The sequence below is a fragment of the Ascaphus truei genome, chromosome 4 (assembly GCF_040206685.1).
Source record: "Ascaphus truei isolate aAscTru1 chromosome 4, aAscTru1.hap1, whole genome shotgun sequence".
Classification (NCBI taxonomy): Eukaryota; Metazoa; Chordata; class Amphibia; order Anura; family Ascaphidae; genus Ascaphus; species Ascaphus truei.
In genome coordinates this window covers 10317786-10337263 of record NC_134486.1, presented here as the reverse complement: position 1 = coordinate 10337263, position 19478 = coordinate 10317786, and the positions used below count along the sequence as shown (strand labels likewise).

The window sequence follows — 19478 nt, the reverse complement described above, 5'->3', positions numbered from 1 at the left end:
GCAAATGCATTCATTGAATACTTTGTGGGGTGTGCTACTAATTTATAAGCGAAAAGCAACCCGAACGACATACATGGACCTCATTCTGGGAGTACGTCTATAGCCCCACCCTCTCCCAACACTGCCCACAGTTTTCAATTTGTCCCAGTATCTGAAGAGGAGATTACACAAGCGCTCCTCAAATTAAAACTAAGCAGCCAATATGGACCTGACCTACTGTTATCTAAGTTCCTAAGACTTAGTGCCCCAGCCATTGCCAAACCCCTTGCTTCACTAATCAACTCTATCTTGTCTTCAGGTAATTTCCCTAAGACCTGAAAAACTACCGGAGTTGTCCCAGTCTTCAAAAGTGGAGACAAAAACACTGTTTCAAACTACAAGCCAATCTCTCTTCTCCCAATACTATCCAAAGTCATGGAAAAATGTGTTCACTCCCAATTACGAGATTACTATAACAAGACAAATTTCCCTAGCTAATTCCAATCTGACTTTCACCCAAAACACTCCACGGTAACTACCCTCTTAAATGTTTGCAATGAGATCCAATGTGGGATGGAACTGGGACAACTTACTGGTGCAATATTCCTAGATTTTGCAAAGACTTTTGATACTGTTGATCATGTTATCTTGCTAAACAAACTCCAGTGCTCTTGAAATAGGGAAGCATGCTTTAATACTGGTTTCATTCCTACCTATCAGGTAGATCCCAACATGTCTATCTCGGGTACCAACTCCAACCCCTTGGATATCACCTGCGGTGTCCCACAAGGCTCTGTTCTGGGTCCCCTTCTCTTCTAGTGTTCATCAATGATCTTCCTACAGCTTGTAAGGGAGCCTCAATACACATGTATGTGGATGACACAATCTTATATGCACAAAGCCCTAACCTCTCTGACCTTGGACAAGACTTGAAAATTGGATAACCCAAAACAAACTGTTTCTAAACACTGACAAGACTTTAACAATGGTATTTGGAACCAAGGCTAAATTTCTAAAGCTTCCAATGAAGGATCTACAGATCAGGACCAACTCTAATACTAGCCTAGCCCCTGTTACTACTTTCAAATATTTGGGCATTTGGTTTGAACTAGGTGTACTTTACAGGAACAAATCCTCCCCAAGTCTGCTGGTCAGAAGGCGCATCGCACAGCAGATTCTGATGCCAATTATAGACTATTGGAACATTGTATATGGCATGGCACCCCAAACTCACCATGGCAAACTTGATACCCTATACAATTCAATATGCCGTTTTGTTCTCCAATGCAACTATAACACACATCACTGCGAAATGCTCAAAGAACTAGATTGGTCATCACTCGAGTCTAGGTGCAACGTTAATCTTTCCTGTGTTGACTTCAAATACTTTCTGGGCATGCTACCCAGCTATCTGAACAAGCTCCTCACCCCTACCACATGCAGCACTTATCATCTGAGATCAGACTCCAAAAGACTGTTCATGGTCCCAAGATTCAGCAAAGTATCCGGACGCTCCTCCTTCTCTTACCGTGCACCCCAAAACTGGAACAACCTACCGGAGACTCTCACAGCCACCACCAGTCTAAGTTCTTTCAAAACTAAAGCTGGCTCATTTTTTAATCTGGTCTGTAACTGTTATATATACGCCTATAATATATATTATCTTTAACTGTGCATACAATGTCTTGTATATAATTTACTGTATAACCCTTTTCACTCGTAACTTTTTATTTGTAACCATGTATTTGTCATTATAACTCTGTGCTCAGGACATACGTGAAAACGAGAGGTAACTCTCAATGTACTTCCTGGTAAAACATTTTATACATAAAAATAAATAAAGATCTACTGACTGTTCTCACCAACTTGTATTACCATCATGTTTGCAGCTTGCACCCAGGCAGTTAACTTTCTATTTAGGTGGATTGCTGATGTACTTACCTGTATGAGTGTGTATGTACATATAATCATTGTAGTGGAGTCCTGCAGTTGGCTTTATTATTTTTATGGTAGCCATGTGGTTCGATATATAGTAATTCTCAGTAAACTAGAGGACAATAGAGAAGGTTTTCTAGCCCCCATCTGAATTCGTTGTGCACTTGAAGTAAATCTATGTTCTGCAAAGCGAACATCTGCTATAAAGCCCCGCAAACCATTTGGTTTTGAACAAGGATATAGAAAACTATTCCGAAGAAGCTGCCAAAGGTTTGTATTTTAAATTGAGGAAGGAGCTCTGTACTCTATTTATTTTGAGTGATGTAACTTATGGTTTCATTTGAGGAAGCAAGAAGGATATGACCGGAACACACACACACACAACCTAGAAATTGAGCCTGGCGAGTGCCCTGTGCGACCTGCCTCATTGACTTCTGTAAAAGTTTTTGGCGGATCACTGCCAGTTGCACCAGAAGAGCGCTGGGGAATGTGCATTGTAGTAGACTGCGGCAGTGCTGTCACTTACCACCATGGCTATAAAGCTTGCTCCTCACTGCTGTGAATTCTGCATGACGCAACATTATGGGTGCAACGTGGCGTGTTGAGATCCTCAGCAGACAAATGCAGAGGAGGAGAAATGTAAAGATTAAATGGGGAACTGTATACTTGGTTTGGCCCATCTTAATTTCACCTGTTATCTAGCAGCTGCACCATTTTCAACTATTTATTGGCACACCAAAACAAATCCCAAATGACGGGTGGAAATTGAACATAAGTTATCCCCCACCCCATTGGAAAATGTACGTTGGATTCCGAAATCAAATCTCCCCAGAGAAATATATGCCATTCCGTTAATTTCTTGCTCTCTTCTACTGGGGCAAATGGGCCGAAATAACTGGATTAACCCAAAGCCCATCCACAATTCTCCCACTTTTCTCCAATCCACAATTTCCAGATGCATGTGAATACAGAAATGTCTCTTCTTGGCAAGAGGCGGGAATTACAAGACTATTAAAAAAATTGCTCTTCTGGAACATTAAAATCTTTTGCTGAATTGTCAACATAACATAATCTTCCCAAATCTGATTGATTTTTTTTTCTGCTTCCTGCTACTGAGACATTATATACACTGAATTTACCTAGGAATAGATTGGGAGAACTTTCTTGTTTTGATTGTGCATTTATTCTTCCTTTACGAAAGGACGTATTTCCAATATATATCTCTTACAAAACATGTATTGTACCCAGATAAAAAAATATGTGCTTTATTGGGGGGGAAAAAAACTAGCTACAGTATGAGTATACACCTAAAAGAACGGGAAGCCATACTGTATGCTCGATTTTGTTCTAATATAGAAGTGAATGGCTATAAAAACCTACTTGTTGGTACTTTGTACCAGACAGACTACATAAAATATGTCCACCATATTCCAACAGATGCTGGAGAGGATGTCGTTAGGTTGGTACAATGTTACATATCTGGCGGTCTTGTCCCAAAATTTCCTAACTTTGTCCCAGGTCTTTGATTTGATTGAAGAACTAACCCAAAGAATTTCAAGAGATCCATTTACTGCATTATTTTATTTAATAAAAAAAGAAATCCCTAAACATTTTCAAATATTGATTCAACACACATTATCGGCCACCAGATGCCCTACAGCCAACTTCTGGAAAAAGGAAGAACCTCCACCAATGCCAATGATTTTACAAAAAAAATGAAAGAAGTTAAACTTATGGAACGTCTCACAAGCCTGTTTCAATGGATGTTTTGATCAATTCTGTGAGATTTGGCTCCTCTGGGAATCTTCACAATACTGTATATCAGAATGTGAGCATAACATAGTAGATGAGGTTGAAAAAAGACATCTGTTCAAGTTCAACCCATGCTAAATTTAACCATGTAAATATATTTTTTCTGAATCGTAAATGTATGATCAAATAGAAATGTATATGTTCAAAATAAACAGAACAAATAAAATAAATGTTAACCCCATAAAAAAAAACCTTAGACCCCTTAAACATAAAAAATGGGAAAAATTGGAGAAATGCAAAGAGCATAGGGAAAGTGTTGGAGAGAAGGTAAAGAGAAATAAAAGCCCATTAAGATGAAATGTAGAAATAAGCAGGAGAGGCTGAACAGGGAAAGTACAGGTTATTACTTTAGTATAACCCCTTCAGTGCTAGAAGAGCCAGCAACTCGTACACCAATGAGTGGCAAACCCTTGTGGAGCTCAAGGTGTTTTCAGAATTAAGTTACAATTGTATTATTTTGTTGCGCTACTTTTGTTAAACTTGTGAAGACTAAAGGTTTTGTACTGGCTTGTACAGCTGGATTTGAAATGTCATGTCCTGTGTATACACATAAATATGCATATGTAGATTAGTAATCCCCTGGAAATGTAGCAAATATGCTTCCCATGCTGTCCGTTTTTCAACTATGTACCAGCAAAATCTGTCGCTTCAAATTCTTGAATCGGTGACTACAGGCATAGGCACTGTAATGAAATACCCTGTGCAGAACTGTAATCAAAGATGTAGTTACGCTGATTCTGTCAAGCAATGCCATTATCCCTCATTGGTGTCCCGGTGACGCATACAATCATTTAACGGTAACATTAACTAAGCGGTTATGTACACGTTCACTATTTGTTTTGCATGTATAATATGAAGCATTACTACTTTATTATATTTATGCATTTCCTGCTCTTACTTTTAGTACACCTTGTTGACATTTGGAATATGATAGAAGCCTTTCGTGACAATGGCCTTAACACACTGGATCACAACACAGAGATCAATGTGTCTCGACTGGAAACAATTATATCATCAATATACTACCAGCTGAACAAACGCCTTCCGTCTACTCACCAGATTGGTGTGGATCAGTCAATCAGCCTTCTGCTTAACTTCATGATAGCTGCTTATGACAGGTTAGTAAACTTATTTGTTTCTCTTGCTGGAATTGGCACATTTGTTGTGTAAGTGTATAATTCAAAGACAAATTCTCAACAGATTTTCAATGACCAATGCGTTATTATTTTCACCAGTGAAGGAAGAGGAACACCAGTATGAGATTAAGTTGGCAACATATATTCCTATACTTGTGGCTTGGTAACGCATGTCCTTGATGCCCTTATGAGATTCAAAAACAGCCTTCATCACAAATATCAGAATGTGGGTCTCAAGTTAACAGAACAGAAGGCCTCTCTGAGTAACAAGATTGTTGGGATCTGAGTTACCACCGGGAAGGGCAAAAGCTCAACTAGGATGATGGCTCCATGAATAGAGCAATAGTGCCCTGCTGCAGGAAATGGTGTATTCAGGCAGAGATTATAGTAGGCGTGACAGCGCGCATGGTGTCGCACGTGCATGTCGCCCCAGTGATGGGTGAACTGCGTTTCCAGCGATTGGGGAGGCGTGGCTGACGCGTCACCAGGCTAGTTCGCTCTGATTGGCTGAACTGCTCACGTGATGCAGCCGCCATGCAAAAAGACAAAATAATTGGTAGTTTGAAAAATCTGCGCGGTCGCTCTGCATCGCGCTCGCAAGCACAATGGCCGGCCCTTATCAGCTGCTGCACTTTGTTTTTGCAGCGCGCAAAATCGCATGCACCGTCACGCCTACTATAATCATGTAGTATAATAGTGTATCAGTGCTTGTAGTGAAGTGGGACAAAGACAGATTCACTGAATTCAGCTTCTTAGCACATACTGTTCTGAAGAGTAGTGAAGGGACTAGTCATTCAGCCATACAGTGCCAATACAAATAGATGAAAGAAAATACATCAGGGGTAATAATAATAATTATGGTGGTATATTGAAGTAGTGCAACCCCAGTGAAGGGAACTGGGAGTCGTTATTTCAGTTTGCAAACAATATAACAAAGTGGTGGAGAAAGCCTGCGTTTTGTATTGGAAAAGGCTGTGGGATAGGTAATAGCAACAGGTAGAGGTTGTAGTGCTGTTATAGAGCATCTGGTTAACTTTATAAGAACTAATGTATTCCGTTCTTAAAGCTATACTATATCTCCAGAAGAATATAGATATATCTTGGGTTATGCAACAAAAGAAACCTACTAAAATGGTACATGGCCTACAACAGAAAATGTATTTCAAAGGGAGACTGGGAAATGCTAGAGCAAGATGTCATACTTTAGAACTTGTGTGTGGGAGTCTCAGGAGAAATGGGACGATGCATTTCACAGAAAGGGTAGTTGATTGATGGAATAGCCTCCCAGTTTCTGAGATATTTGTAGTTTTAACCGATGGATAAGAATAAAGGAGGCACCAGTTATCGCACTGCTCAATTTTTTGTACCTCGGACTTAGAATCAGTCCCTTAGTTGGAAACGAGCGTACTCTTATCTGGAACTAAATCTGAAAAACTTAACAAAGTGTTCTGACAAAAAACAAAAACTTTCAAACAAAAAATTGTAGAACGAGGTTCCAGATTTAAGTATAGAGGTGAGTGTTCAGAAAATATTACTGTTTTACTATATAGTCAAATAGGCTAAAAAAGTGTAAATCTATAGATCAGATGTGGGTGTTTTGGTATTTATGGAATATTAATCTGTATACTACAGTAGCTAGATAAAAACAGGTGTTCTCTTTTATATACTTGGAAACATGTCATAACTGCTAGAGGCCATTGACTGGAATTTGAGGGCAAAATATGCTATTTAGTTGTTCACAAAAACAGCAACACTTACTCAGTCTATGAAACGAGAAATGCGTACAAGTGTCTTCCAGTCAGTGAAGATCACGCCAGATAACTCCAAGTCTTTGCAGGGCTGATCTATTCTCCTATTAATGAAACACTTTTATTCTGAGATGTTTGGGGGAAAGATCCACATCTATCCTCTTTGGAATTAAACCTATGATTTAAATGTCCTTTCCAACCTCTTTGATGTAGATGGTCCTGTAGTATTCCCGCTCATGACAGAGGCCCACATTCGGACATCTTCGTTATCAAGGGCTGGACAGACCAGCGGAAATCCAAGAGATGCTTTAAAAAACAAAAACGTGCAGGAGATAATGGCACCCCCTTTGGAGGTCTAGCTCTGGAAGCAGGGGGTCCCTGGAGCTAAAATTAATGCGGTTCAGCTTCGGAGACCCCCTGCTTCAATCCTATGTAAAAAAAAATATTAAAAGGGCATGAATTGGTCCTTTGAAAGCTGCTCAGGGAGTCACAGGGAGACTGCTTCTCTCTGGGGCTCCTCTGTGCATCTCTTACAGACTGGCTAGCCCGGCAGGATTAACGGTGCGGGGTTCCTGCTTTAATCCTCCCGGGCCGCAAAATGTACTGATTTTGTGTTGGCGGATTTCGGCGTGTTAGTCCTTGGTGCCCAAGACAGTAAATCTTGCTACATCTGTACACAACGTTAGCAAGCTCAAAACACTCTTAGGAATTAGGAACCGGGAAGCAGATCTTTTCTCATGGGTGCTTGGAACTTGGAAGGACATATATTCTCTCAGGTGCTAGGGAGTAGCTCAGAAAAGGCCAATGAAAGTCTAGGAAATGTTGCTTGGCAAGCGGAGATTCAAACAGTATGTGTATTTCATTCAACACTAAATTGTGTAAAGTACATATTGTTTGGCATTGGAGCATCCATAGCAAGACGCAGCTGTACAAACGTAATTACAGCAGAACATATTAAATGGTATCCTATGAAAAGCTTTATAATCTAACATTGTATGCTTTATTGTGTTCATTTGAATGGCAGTGCTTGTAAAATAGTGATGTGATGAGTCATTTGACAAACTGCAAGGTTTTTCTGTGATGGACCAATTACTGCTAATGGTAACGTTCTGTATTTCTTTCATAGGGTTGTCCACTTCTGTACATAGACTCTGATTACAATTATAATCCGGTGCTTCACATGGAAAAGATTACCTTTTTAAAATACACATTTGGTTTTGACTTTTTAACAAAGTTTGTGTAATGCCTCATGTTGCCCAGTGAACAAACTACTACAGCAGGTTCTAATAATGTTTGCAATTCAAAGCGTGGTAATACCCCTGTATACAGCTGCTGGATCTCTATCACAATGGGGCACACATGTTGTTGTGTTTTTAGTTTCTTAGGCTAACCATGGTAAACTTTACACTGCTCTGGGAAGAGCTCCATTTCAGTCTCCCAGACACTTAATGGTTCCAACGCGTATACTGTATCTGCTGAGCGGAACTTCCGATTTTAAAATTAAAAACCACGTTGAAAAGGGTAGAGATCTTTTATGGAAGTAAAAAATGATGTCGATTAGCACGGACTGCTGCGTTAAAATGGCTGCTGAAAGGAAGCTGCAAAGTGGCCAGCAGTATCTTGCATGGGGGAACAACAAAATCTCTCCATAAATGTGTCTGCAGCAGAGGGGATTCCACGTATAGCGCAGCAGCTGTTTCACGCTAGGAAAGTCTTGTTCATTATACACAGCATAGAGTTGGCACACAGGAGGGGTTTAGAGGCCAATAACTTTGAAGCATCTTTTCTTTGTTTTTTTGCAAGTGGTAAGAAAAGCTTCACAAACCTGGACTTCAATGAGAGATTCTGTGCGATAGGGTTATTCATTAAACAAGGTGCCTCCATCAGAATGACCTCCATAAAGTGTATCTTCTGTCTACCAGCAAATACAAAGTGTTTCACTGAAGATGGGGATTAGAAAGTTCCTGTGTGCAGGCTGCCACCATTCTCTGTTCTTTATGCTGATTATGGGGAAGGTGGATCAGCAGCAGGATGCTGTGAGCACCAGAACCGTACGGCGGAGTTCATGGTTCTGTGTGCAAATCCACAACTTGTATCTACTAAAGGACTCTGTGGGTCGGTTCCCCCCGCCATCACTCCCCCATAATATTGTGAGGAGAGGGGGCTGAACAAAGGGGTTGCCATGTTTTATTTTTAAATGATTCTCTACCTTTTAAATATTGAAAAGTATTTAAGAACAGCACTTTAAAAAAAACAAATCTACCCTTGAGTTGGGCAGCGTTGAGTAGATTTCAATAAAAATATATAAGTAGCTATTTAGATCAATCAATACAGCACTGAAGAAACTATGGTCTGGAGTCACCAAAGTGCGATGTGTGTAATCGTGCCCAAATTAGCGATATCTGCAATAAATCCACCAACTCCATAACATGTGAAAACGATTAAACCAGAGCTTAAAATGGTACACAACATGATTAATATATATATTTTACTTTATTGAAACTGGATTTGCACCTTTAACAGCAGAGAGTAGTAATAATCATATTCATGGAAGCGTTCCTGCAGTTACAGCTGCTGCCTCTCCTGCCTCCTGCAGTTACAGCTACTGCCTCGCCTGCTTCTCCTGCAGTTACAGCTGCTGCCTCTCCTGCCTCCTGCAGTTACAGCTGCTGCCTCGCCTGCTTCTCCTGCAGTTACAGCTGCTGCCTCTCCTGCAGTTACAGCTGCTGCCTCTCCTGCCTCTCCTGCAGTTACAGCTGCTGCCTCTCCTGCCTCTCCTGCAGTTACAGCTGCTGCCTCTCCTGCAGTTACAGCTGCTGCCTCTCCTGCAGTTACAGCTGCTGCCTCTCCTGCAGTTACAGCTGCTGCCTCTCCTGCAGTTACAGCTGCTGCCTCTCCTGCCTCTCCTGCCTCTCCTGCAGTTACAGCTGCTGCCTCTCCTGCCTCTCCTGCAGTTACAGCTGCTGCCTCTCCTGCCTCTCCTGCAGTTACAGCTGCTGCCTCTCCTGCCTCTCCTGCCTCTGATGCTCAATGATCTCCTTCATATACAGCAGGGGCACTCAACTCCAGTCCTCAACGTCAACTCAAGTTGAACAACTCGGGTTTTCACGATATCCCAGCTTCAGCACAAGTGTCTCAATCAGAGGCTCAATGGAAGACTGAACCTCAGATTGAGCCACATGTGCTGAAGCAGGGACCGATTGAGCCACCGGTGCTGAAGCTGGGACTGATTGAGCCACCGGTGCTGAAGCATGGACTGATTGAACCGCACACCGTCAATGTCGCATGATCGCCTACGTAATCAGTTTGCTGGCAGCAGAGCCGTACAACACACTGACGTGTACAACACACTGACGTGTACCTTTCCATCTATGTTACCATTCTGTTTTTTCCTATTGATCGAGAATTCCTATTCCCTGAAAGTATAGAGATGCCTGACATTATACAACGCGGCTGGTCATCTTAACGCGCCAATGGGCAGGGCCGTCATTACCTCTTTGTATGTGCTTGTACATGCTTGTTCATATTTGTATGTAACAGTTTATGAAATGATCAAATCTCTGTGCCTCCGTTGTACCGCACTGCAGAATATTTTGGTGCGTTACCAATAAACAACAATAATATTGTATGAATGAAAAATGCACAAATGCTGCGCTGCACCTGCGCTGCACCTGCGCTGCACCTGCGCTGCAACTGTGATGCACGGCATGCCTTTGTGGGCTTTGCCTCTGTGGTGTCGTCCGTGTCGTGCGCTGATCACCATGCTTCATCTATTTACATGTTGGAGGTTTGAGAATGAGCGGACAATGTACACAGTGAACATTCAAATCTATTTTCCATTATTTATCTGTTTTCTAGACCTTGCTTATGATTAAAAAAAAACATTCTTGAAGTTTGAAATTGCATTTCTGTTCAAACACTGCCATTCCAGTGAATTTTTTCTGAACCAGTAAATGTATGTTATGTATATATATGTGTTACACTGTACATCTAAATGCCTTCATTACTGGTGGCCAGAAATGCAGTGCTTCATCACAGGCAGTTTGTTTTTATAGTGGAAAAGTGGTGCATTTTAAGGCTCTTGTAGCATGTAAGAGGTTAATCTTCCTGCTTAAGCCTTTCCTACTTTGATTGTTTCCTCTGAGTAATGCATTGTGTTGGCCTTTCTGTTACAGTGAAGGCTATGGGAAGCTGACAGTATTTTCAGTTAAAGCAATCTTGGCAACCATGTGCGGAGGAAAAATCCTAGACAAATTAAGATGTAAGTATTAAGAAAAGTTATCTGCTGCCTTATCTTTCCCTTGCAACATCTTTAAGTTAATCAACTGGGTGTATCTTTTATTGTAAAGTGTTGTAATGTAATGTTTTTTCTTGCATGTATGATCAGTTGTCTGTCGAGCTGCACAAGATTGGCACGTTGTACTCTTAATAATACTATCTTTTAGATCTACAATCTTGTCAAATATAGAAACGGAGCGTTTTATGGCAGATAAGAACCACTGTTAGGAAAATGGTCAACCACAGACCCTATTTTAACCTTTCCTTTCTATCTAGCCCAGGGGAGCGCAAACTTTTGTTGCTGCGCCCCCCCCGCCTGCTGTCCTCTGTTGTCGTGCCCCCTCCCCCTTACCTCGGTGCGGCGTCAAATGACGCTGCGAGGTCGTGTGGGATCACGTGACCCTTGACGTCACTTGACCCCGCGGTGTCATTTGTTGCTATGGTGACGCGCCCTGAAACTGTGTGAATCTCGGTAAGTAGAGCGCGATCCCCCGGCATTTAATTTAAAAGCCTCAGGGAAGAGTGCGGGACCTCTGAAATCGCCCGCGCCCCCCCCACCAAGAAAAATCTTGCAACCCCCAGTTTGCGTACCCTGATCTAGCCTTGCGTCTATCCCAACCTTGTTTGAATTCCCTTACTGTATTCGCCCTAACCATGTCTTCTGGGAGACCTTTCCACAAATAAGTACTTCTTCACATTTCCCCCTGCCACCCTCCAGCTTCAGAGAATGGCATCTTGTTCTAGCACTCCTCTTTCTCTAAAATATGCTTCCCACATGTACATTGAATCCCTTTATATATGTAGCCCTCTTTCTGACGCTCTAAAGAGACTACGGGTACTGCACACACCTGTGGCTCCAGGAAATCTGAGCCTCCGCTAGCTGGGAGCCTGGGGTAACACTTTATACTAACGGCAGCGCCTCCACTTACCCAGGATCCCCATCATGTAAGATTCCCCTGGGCAAGGACCATATCCACACACATATATATGAATGCTTGAACTGACTTTACTAGAATGCAATAATAACCCTAGTGCTTAACTGAGGCAATAACACATACCATACTTATCACTTTACCATGGCAATAACACATAACACGCAGCTAACTTGAATTGTCCTTATAACACTAGTGACTCGGCCACTCTCCTAAGGGGTAATGTCTCTGTCCCGTCACCGCGTGCCCCACACCGTGTCCATATACTAAATAGTTATATAGGCTCAGTCCTTTGGCCACTCCACTAGTGTCCCCAAACAGTGTTCCCTAAGGCGGGATCAGCGCCTGTTGACCGGTGTTGGTGCACTTGTTGTAAATACCTTCCGGTCACTGCGGTGACCGGAAACAGCTTCAAAAAGGATCCGTCGATCCAACGCTTTGCTTTCTGATGACACGATGCTCAGCAACCTGGTCCCAGATGACTGCAGCAACCGCAGCTCTGCACCTTTGTCCCTAACTGTTACTCAGTAAGGGAATAACGCTACCACTATAGGGCGTCCCTACAGCAACTCACTCTACGGTGGCTCAGGGATTCTCTTAGGGCCTGCGGGGAAGATCTGTCCTATGCAGGCGGGTCACGGACCTCTTCCTTTGCCCTCCGGTTCCCCTCTGCCTAGCGTGGTCTCTCCCCCACGCTTCCCTTTCCTCCTCTCGCGATTCCAGCCCTCTGATTGGCTCCCAGGCATCAGGTGACTACGCTAGAGCTCATGGGAGTTGTAGTACACCAACGAAGCCTTTCCCTTATTGGCCCGTCGTTCGCGCGCTTGCATTGCGCATGCGCGACCTCTCTGCTCTGCCAGTGCCCTCCGATGTTGCGCAATAACATGGCGGCGCCCTTTACTGCCGGGCCGCCGCGGAACCTTACACCACTTTCTCCGGGCACGCACTGCAACAGCATAGGGTTCCTAACACACCCCTACATATATTTGAAAGTTTATACCCTGCCCTATGCCAGTGGTGCGCAACATTTTCTGCTAGGGATGCAGCGCTTTCAGAGGCCCTGCGCTCTCCCCAAAGCATTTAAATTAAATGCTGCAGGAGCGTGCGCACAAGGCTTCTGTAACTCACCTGGTCTCTGGCGCCTTTTGACGATGCAGCATCAAATGCTGGTAATACCTCTTTCTATACATCCATCCTGGATGGTCCTCCGTCGACTCAAACTTCACATGTCAAAGACTGAGCTCCTCATACTTCCTCCCAAGCCTGGCCCTACTACCCACTTCTATGTTACTCTTGACAGCACTAACATCCACCCAGTATTACAAGCACGCTGCCTAGATGTCAGGTTCAATTCCTCCCTCACATTCTCCTCTTCCATTCACAATAAAGCTAAAAACTGGTATTTATTCCTCCATAACATTGCTAAGATACACCCTCTGTTGCTCCACTGCTAAAATGCAAACAATCATTCTTTCCTGACTATTGTAATCTTCTACTGTTCAGCCTTCCGGCCTCTCTCCTGTTTCCCCTTCAATCTATCCTAAACCCTGCTGCTAGAATTACTTTACTCTCTCCTAAATCTGTCTCGGCGTCTCTCCTGCTGAAATCCCTCTCCTGGCTTCCTATTTAATCCTGTATTATACACAAAATTCTCCTCCTCAGTTTTAAGGCTCAGTTTTACACTACTTTTCCCCTCCTTACATCTCAGCCCTAATTTCTCACTATACACCGTCCCGACTCTTGCGTTCTGCTCAAGAATGTCTTCTCTATACCCCCTTTTGTATCTAAAGCCCTCTCCCGCCGTAAACATTTCTCACTGACTGACCCACACCTCTGGAATGCCCTTCCCCTCAATACCCGAATGGCACCCTCTCTATCCACCTATAAGCTCCATCTTAAAACCCACCTGCTTAATGAAGCATATGAATAGCTCTGTGGCTGATACTATACACCTCATACATCGACCCCTGTCAGACTCGCTTACCATAACACCCTCCTACTGTCTCTGTACGTTCTTCCTACCTACCAATTAGATTGTAAGCTCTTCAAGGCAGGGACTTCTTTTTTCTAAATGTTACTTTTATGTCTGAAGCACTTATAACACCATTATGTGTTATATTATTATGTCGCATGTATTGCTGCTCTGAAGCGCTATGTACATAAATGGCGCTATAGAAGTAAGATATACATACATTCAACCTAACATCCTGCCGGCTTTCCGCATTGCTTTGTTACATTGCTCGCCTACTTTTAAGTCTGCTGTAATGAGGACTCCCTGGTCCCTTACCTCTATAATATTTTGATATTGTAGTGCCATTAATCGTATATTCTGTATTCTGCCTATGAATTTTTGTGAACCAAGCGGATTGTTTTGCATTTTTTGCCATTAAATTGCGGTTGTCACACTCTTGATCATTCCTACAATTTACCTAAATCATGACACTTCTTCTCTTCCCCCCTGTCCCCCCCCCCCCATTGGAGTGTCACACTGTTGCAGATCTTTGTGGCATCTGCAAAAAGACAAATTATTTGTAATGTCACGAATAAAGATATTAAGAGCACTGGTCCCAGTACAGATCCCTGAGGTACTCCACTGGTCACGTTCCCTCTCCTCTGTGCTCTTTTTACCACACCTCTGTCACTTTTCCTTCAATGTATTGTCCATTCTACCACCTTAGGCTCCAATCCCAAGCATTGCAACATGTTTATCAGTCTTCAATTTGGGACAGTGCCAAAAGTCTTACTAAAAATCCAGATATATACCCAACCATGATCCTTAGTCACCCAGTCAAATAATTCAGTTACATTTGTTTGATCTGGTCTCTCTCCAGTAAACCCATGCTGCCTGGGATCTTGTAGGGTGCTCGACTTAAACAGCAATTCTGTCTTTCAGCAATGTTTCCATTCATTTCCCCACAACGGACATCAGGCTCACAGGCCTGTACTTACCGGCCTCTTCCCTATTTCGCCTCTTGTGAAGTGGGACTACGCTTGCTTTTCTCCAGTCATCTGACACTTCACCTGTTAATAGTGACTGGCTAAATAGATCTGTTAGTTGTTTTGCCAGCACACCCCTGAGTTCTTTCAATATCCTTAGATGTATCCCATCTGGCCCAAATAGACTTGTGTCCAACTCCTTTCCATTTCCTTTTCTATTTCTCACCTTCAACGGTGAAGACTTAGCAAAAATAATTAAGATGGTCTGCTATACCCTTTCTTCCCCCCCCCCCATCCTCTAAACAAGATAATTCCCTTTTTTCTTTAGTCTTACTATTATTCCTCCTTTTTGGTTTTTCTCCTTTCGCTTCTGTGCCTAAAAAAGGTTTCCCCTCTGTACTGACACAGCTGTTTTCTCTTTTGCTTCGGCCTTAGCACATCAGAGTATTTGCTTAGCCGCCTCCTGCCTTGCCTGATACAGTTCTCTACCCTCCTCCCTTTGCCTGATTATATTTTCTAAAAGCTGTCTTTTTAGCTTCGACAAAACCTGCCACCTCCTTTGAAAACCATATCCGCTTTCTTTTCACTAACCTGCCTGACACAAATGTCTGTTGCTTTTATTATTGCATCTTTTAGTTTTTCCCGCTGCTTCTGCACTCCACTCAAATACCTCCACCCTGCTAAAGAATTCCTTAAATAATTTCCCATATCTGAAGTCAGCCCTCTAAAACATTTGTTTTTGTGTGTTATGATTCAGTCTCTGTGTCTATACTAAATCTCACTGATTGATTATCACTGGAACCCAAGTTCTCACCCACAAGTACATCTGATACACCATCTACATTTGTAAGTAGAATGAAATGCAGGATTGCTTGAGAGATGCCCCTTGCATGGAATCCAGCATATCCCTGCTTCTGGCGGAACCTGCAAAACTCTAAAGTAAATAGTAATAGTAATGGTAAGTGATGAGGATTAAAAATAATTTTAATGGTATATCTCTTAAAATAAAGGGGTGTACATAAATGAGAGTAAAAATGACCGTATATCCCAGTCAGAAGCCTGCTATAATCAGGGTGTGATGAGATATGTGCTAAATAACCATATAGTTAAAAAGCTTGACACACAGACCTGTATCCCCATATACAATGTATATGGGGTAGTATATTAGCACTACGTAATCCCTCCTTATTGTAATGTTGGAGGGCTATTATTAAAGTTGAAGAGATATATTCCCTCCTCCTTAATGCAGCTGAGTTCGTTAAATCAATTGTCAGTCTGCTGCAGAAAAAAGTGCTATCTAGTGGTAAAGTCATCTATTTGGGGGTGACTATGCTTAAACAGATCAGCCTAATGTACCCCTGGTTATTGTAGGCTAGACACTTAAAAAGATCCTTGATTAATATCAGGATATATGAGATCAGTATTGCATAGGAACCACATACCGTTTGTATGATCAGGCAGTGGTTGCAAATGCATCCGGTCAGTGTATCAGTTGCAGGATCTGTAAGTTGTCCTGCTACTGTAGGTCGAGCGCCTCTCACTAGATTGGGTATAAGTCTATGTGGTGTTCGGAACCACTAGCCACAATCGCAACATTAACTCATATAATTATTTATTTAGAGCTGAGGAACCTGCAAAAGACTCAAGCCAGTAAACATCTGGTAAATTGAAGTCTCCCATAAGGATTACCGCTCTTTTAATTGCAATTTTAGTGATGATTTGTATTAATAGCCCTGTCTAATTTCTTCTCGGGTCTTGGAGGTCTATAGACCACCTCAGTACAATGGACAACCTTCTCACCAGTTTCTAGTATTACACAAAGTGACTCCGTCCTTTCTCCAGTAGCTCGTACTGCAGTAGCCTTTGTTGTTTTTGACATGACGGGCACCTCCGCCTCCCTTCCTACCTGCCCTGTCTTTTTTTTTTTTTTTTAAATACACTGTAACCTGGTGTAGCCATGTTTCAGTTCTGACTTTCATTGTACCATGTCTCTATAATGGCCACAATATTCATGTCATCCCTTGTCATTATTGCAATTAGTTCTGTGACTTTATTTCCCAATTTTCAAGCATTGCCCAAACATTTTTGTTACTGCTTTTCCTAATACTTCCTGTTTCCTGTGTTCCCCGCCTTCTGATTTTATTCCTATAGAAGCTGTCTTCTGTTCCTCTGGATAGTTTTCCTGCTGTAATATCCCACCAAATCGCTACCTCTTGCAAGGGAGGAGCAGGGGCAGTTGACTTTATTCTGACGCATTTCACTGGCCCCCTCAACTAGTTTAAATACTTGCTAATGAAGCATCTGAACGGCTCACTGAGTATTGTGGTTCCCATCAAAGATGGATGAAGGTTGTCTCTTTTATGTAGACCCATATCCCTTCAGGTAGAACAGCTATGTCCAATAAATATAAATCCCATCACACCACTTCCTCAACTACACATGTTGAATTCTCTGGTGTGAAAAATCCAGCCATCTCCACTCCTATTTACTGGTAATACCTGAAAAAGACACTGAGGATGCTACCTGCCTGCAAACTGTCCCTAACCTCCTCCTGCACAATCCTAACGTTATTCCTAGCCAGGTCTTTAGCTTGTAGGTGGGCAATGACGTCTATCCCTCACTCCTGTCTTGCTGCCTTAATAATTCCTAGAATGTGCCTTCTTGCCCTCTGTGGTGTAACTCCAGGGTGACACCTCACTTCCCTCTTTCCCTCACTACCTGTTTCCAAATCTATACATCTTACAATGGAATCCCCCAAGAGAAGTTGCCTCCTTTTCCCGTATCCCATTTTCCTCATTGTTTTCTTCCTTTTACTTCCATAACCCCCCACCTCCTCCCCCCCACTACAGTAGGTGCCTCTATGGTGTAGTTCTGTCCTGATAGTGTAGCATAAGAGTTGTGCAGCAGCACAGATTGCTGGATGTTCTGGCGATCTACAAGCCTAAACCCCAAGAGCCCAAAGTGCCATAATGGGAAGCCTTGAGGCAGCGGTGGCCTCAAGTCTTGCCTGTGTGATGCAAAAGGATACCCAAAAAATACCTATTTCAGCCTTGCCACCTCCTCCTGCAACATAGAGAAACGCCTACAGATAGCATTGTACCTGAACCTCCATAATGTCTTGCGTAACAATACTGCCTTCTATCCACTGCACTGGACAACAGCACACATTGTAGCAGATCTATCCACTGCACTGGACAACACCACACATTGTAGCAGATCTATCCACTGCACTGGACAACACCACACATTGTAGCAGATCTATCCACTGCACTGGACAACACCACACATTGTAGCTGCAATGTAGCAGATCTATCCACTGCACTGGACAACACCACACATTGTAGCTGCAATGTAACAGATCTATACACTGCACTGGACAACACCACACATTGTAGCAGATCTATACACTATTTTCAATGCTTGTTCAAAACTCTACAACTCTTGTTTAAGCACTTACAAAACCAGATGGCACTGGGAATAAATGGATGTAACTGGTATAGTGAGCAGGCTCCCAGAGTGGGCTTTATATAATGGTTTATATAGGACACCGAGAGCCAAATAATGAAATCGTCCTATAGCATTTTAAAATGCGGTCAGGGGGCATTTTAATTTTTATGCCAACGTGATTCAAGTGATAAATATTTCTATAAAAATGTAAAATTCCAAATTAGATGTGCCATATCTGAGATGTCACGTATAAATCACAAAAAAAGTTACTTCTCCATCGTTACTGATATAACTGAAGCGTTTTGAGCCACATTGGGCGAAAAGTGCGATATAAATAAAGTTGTTATTATATACAGTACTGTGAGTAAATTCTCATTTGGCACTGTTCCATTTCAGCTTGTAGTCTCTAGCAGTGCAGAGCTTTGACATAGCTGGTTACTGTACGTTGGCTGCATTGTCAAGCGACACAGTTTTACTGCTGGAAATTTCGTTTGCAGGTGCGAGACCTCCATGTGGTGCAAGTAAATGTGCTACGTGCGATTCCTTTTTTTTCATGCTGAAGGCTAGAATAGTTTGCCTGAGAAAAGCCAGTAAAGTCACATTTCCAAGCAAAAAGCTTTTGAGAAAAGAAAGAGACTCTAACAGTAAACATATTCAGCACCCCGTTTCTATGTTCTATCCCCCAAAATATTAAGAACATTTATGTTGTAGCTCTTCTTACATCAGTGTGTATTTTTATGTTCCATATTGTGATGTCCATTTATTTTTATTGAAAGATGACTTCATTGCAAAAAGTGTTTCTAAATTGTGTATGCAACAAAAATAAGCTGGGTGCCAGACTTACCGTCGGCTTTATGCCAAGCAGATATGAAGATGCGAGGATTGGAGTGATTCAAATTGTAGTTGATTTATCTTACCCAAATTTTCTACCACCCTTCCCCCTTACTGGACCTATAGTAACTCTTTCGCTGCCAATGGGTTATAGTGAAACCAACCACCATTTGTCATCCAAGGGTAGTGCTCCACGCCTTTAAAATCGTATATCGGAGGTTGCACCATTCAATAATGTTTATCTAGTGATACACAAGGTGAATCAAACAGGAAAAAATGAACACACTGTTATATGTTTGCATATTTTATTTTTGTGCATTCCTTCAACAACATTTTTTGGATTTTCTTTTGCTATAACGGGTGAAAACAAAATGACATAATACTGTAATAATGATTCGGAACAAGTTACTGTAAAAATTATGAATTTATTCTATCATACTAAA

At 42.2% G+C, this 19478-nt stretch overlaps 1 protein-coding gene across 11 annotated transcripts in view; it reads left to right on the top strand.

The window, feature by feature from the left end:
* DTNB (dystrobrevin beta) overlaps positions 1 to 19478 on the top strand; it is a 339918-nt gene that overhangs the window by 79471 nt on the left and 240969 nt on the right. For all 11 annotated transcript variants that reach the window (XR_012800853.1, XR_012800852.1, XM_075595326.1 and 8 more), the window contains 2 exons: positions 4631 to 4844; positions 10786 to 10871. Coding sequence is in view for 9 of the 11 variants with exons in the window: in XM_075595324.1 (XP_075451439.1) it covers positions 4631 to 4844; positions 10786 to 10871 (300 nt within the window). In the remaining 2 variants the exon portion in view is untranslated. The remainder of the gene's footprint in view (positions 1 to 4630; positions 4845 to 10785; positions 10872 to 19478) is intronic.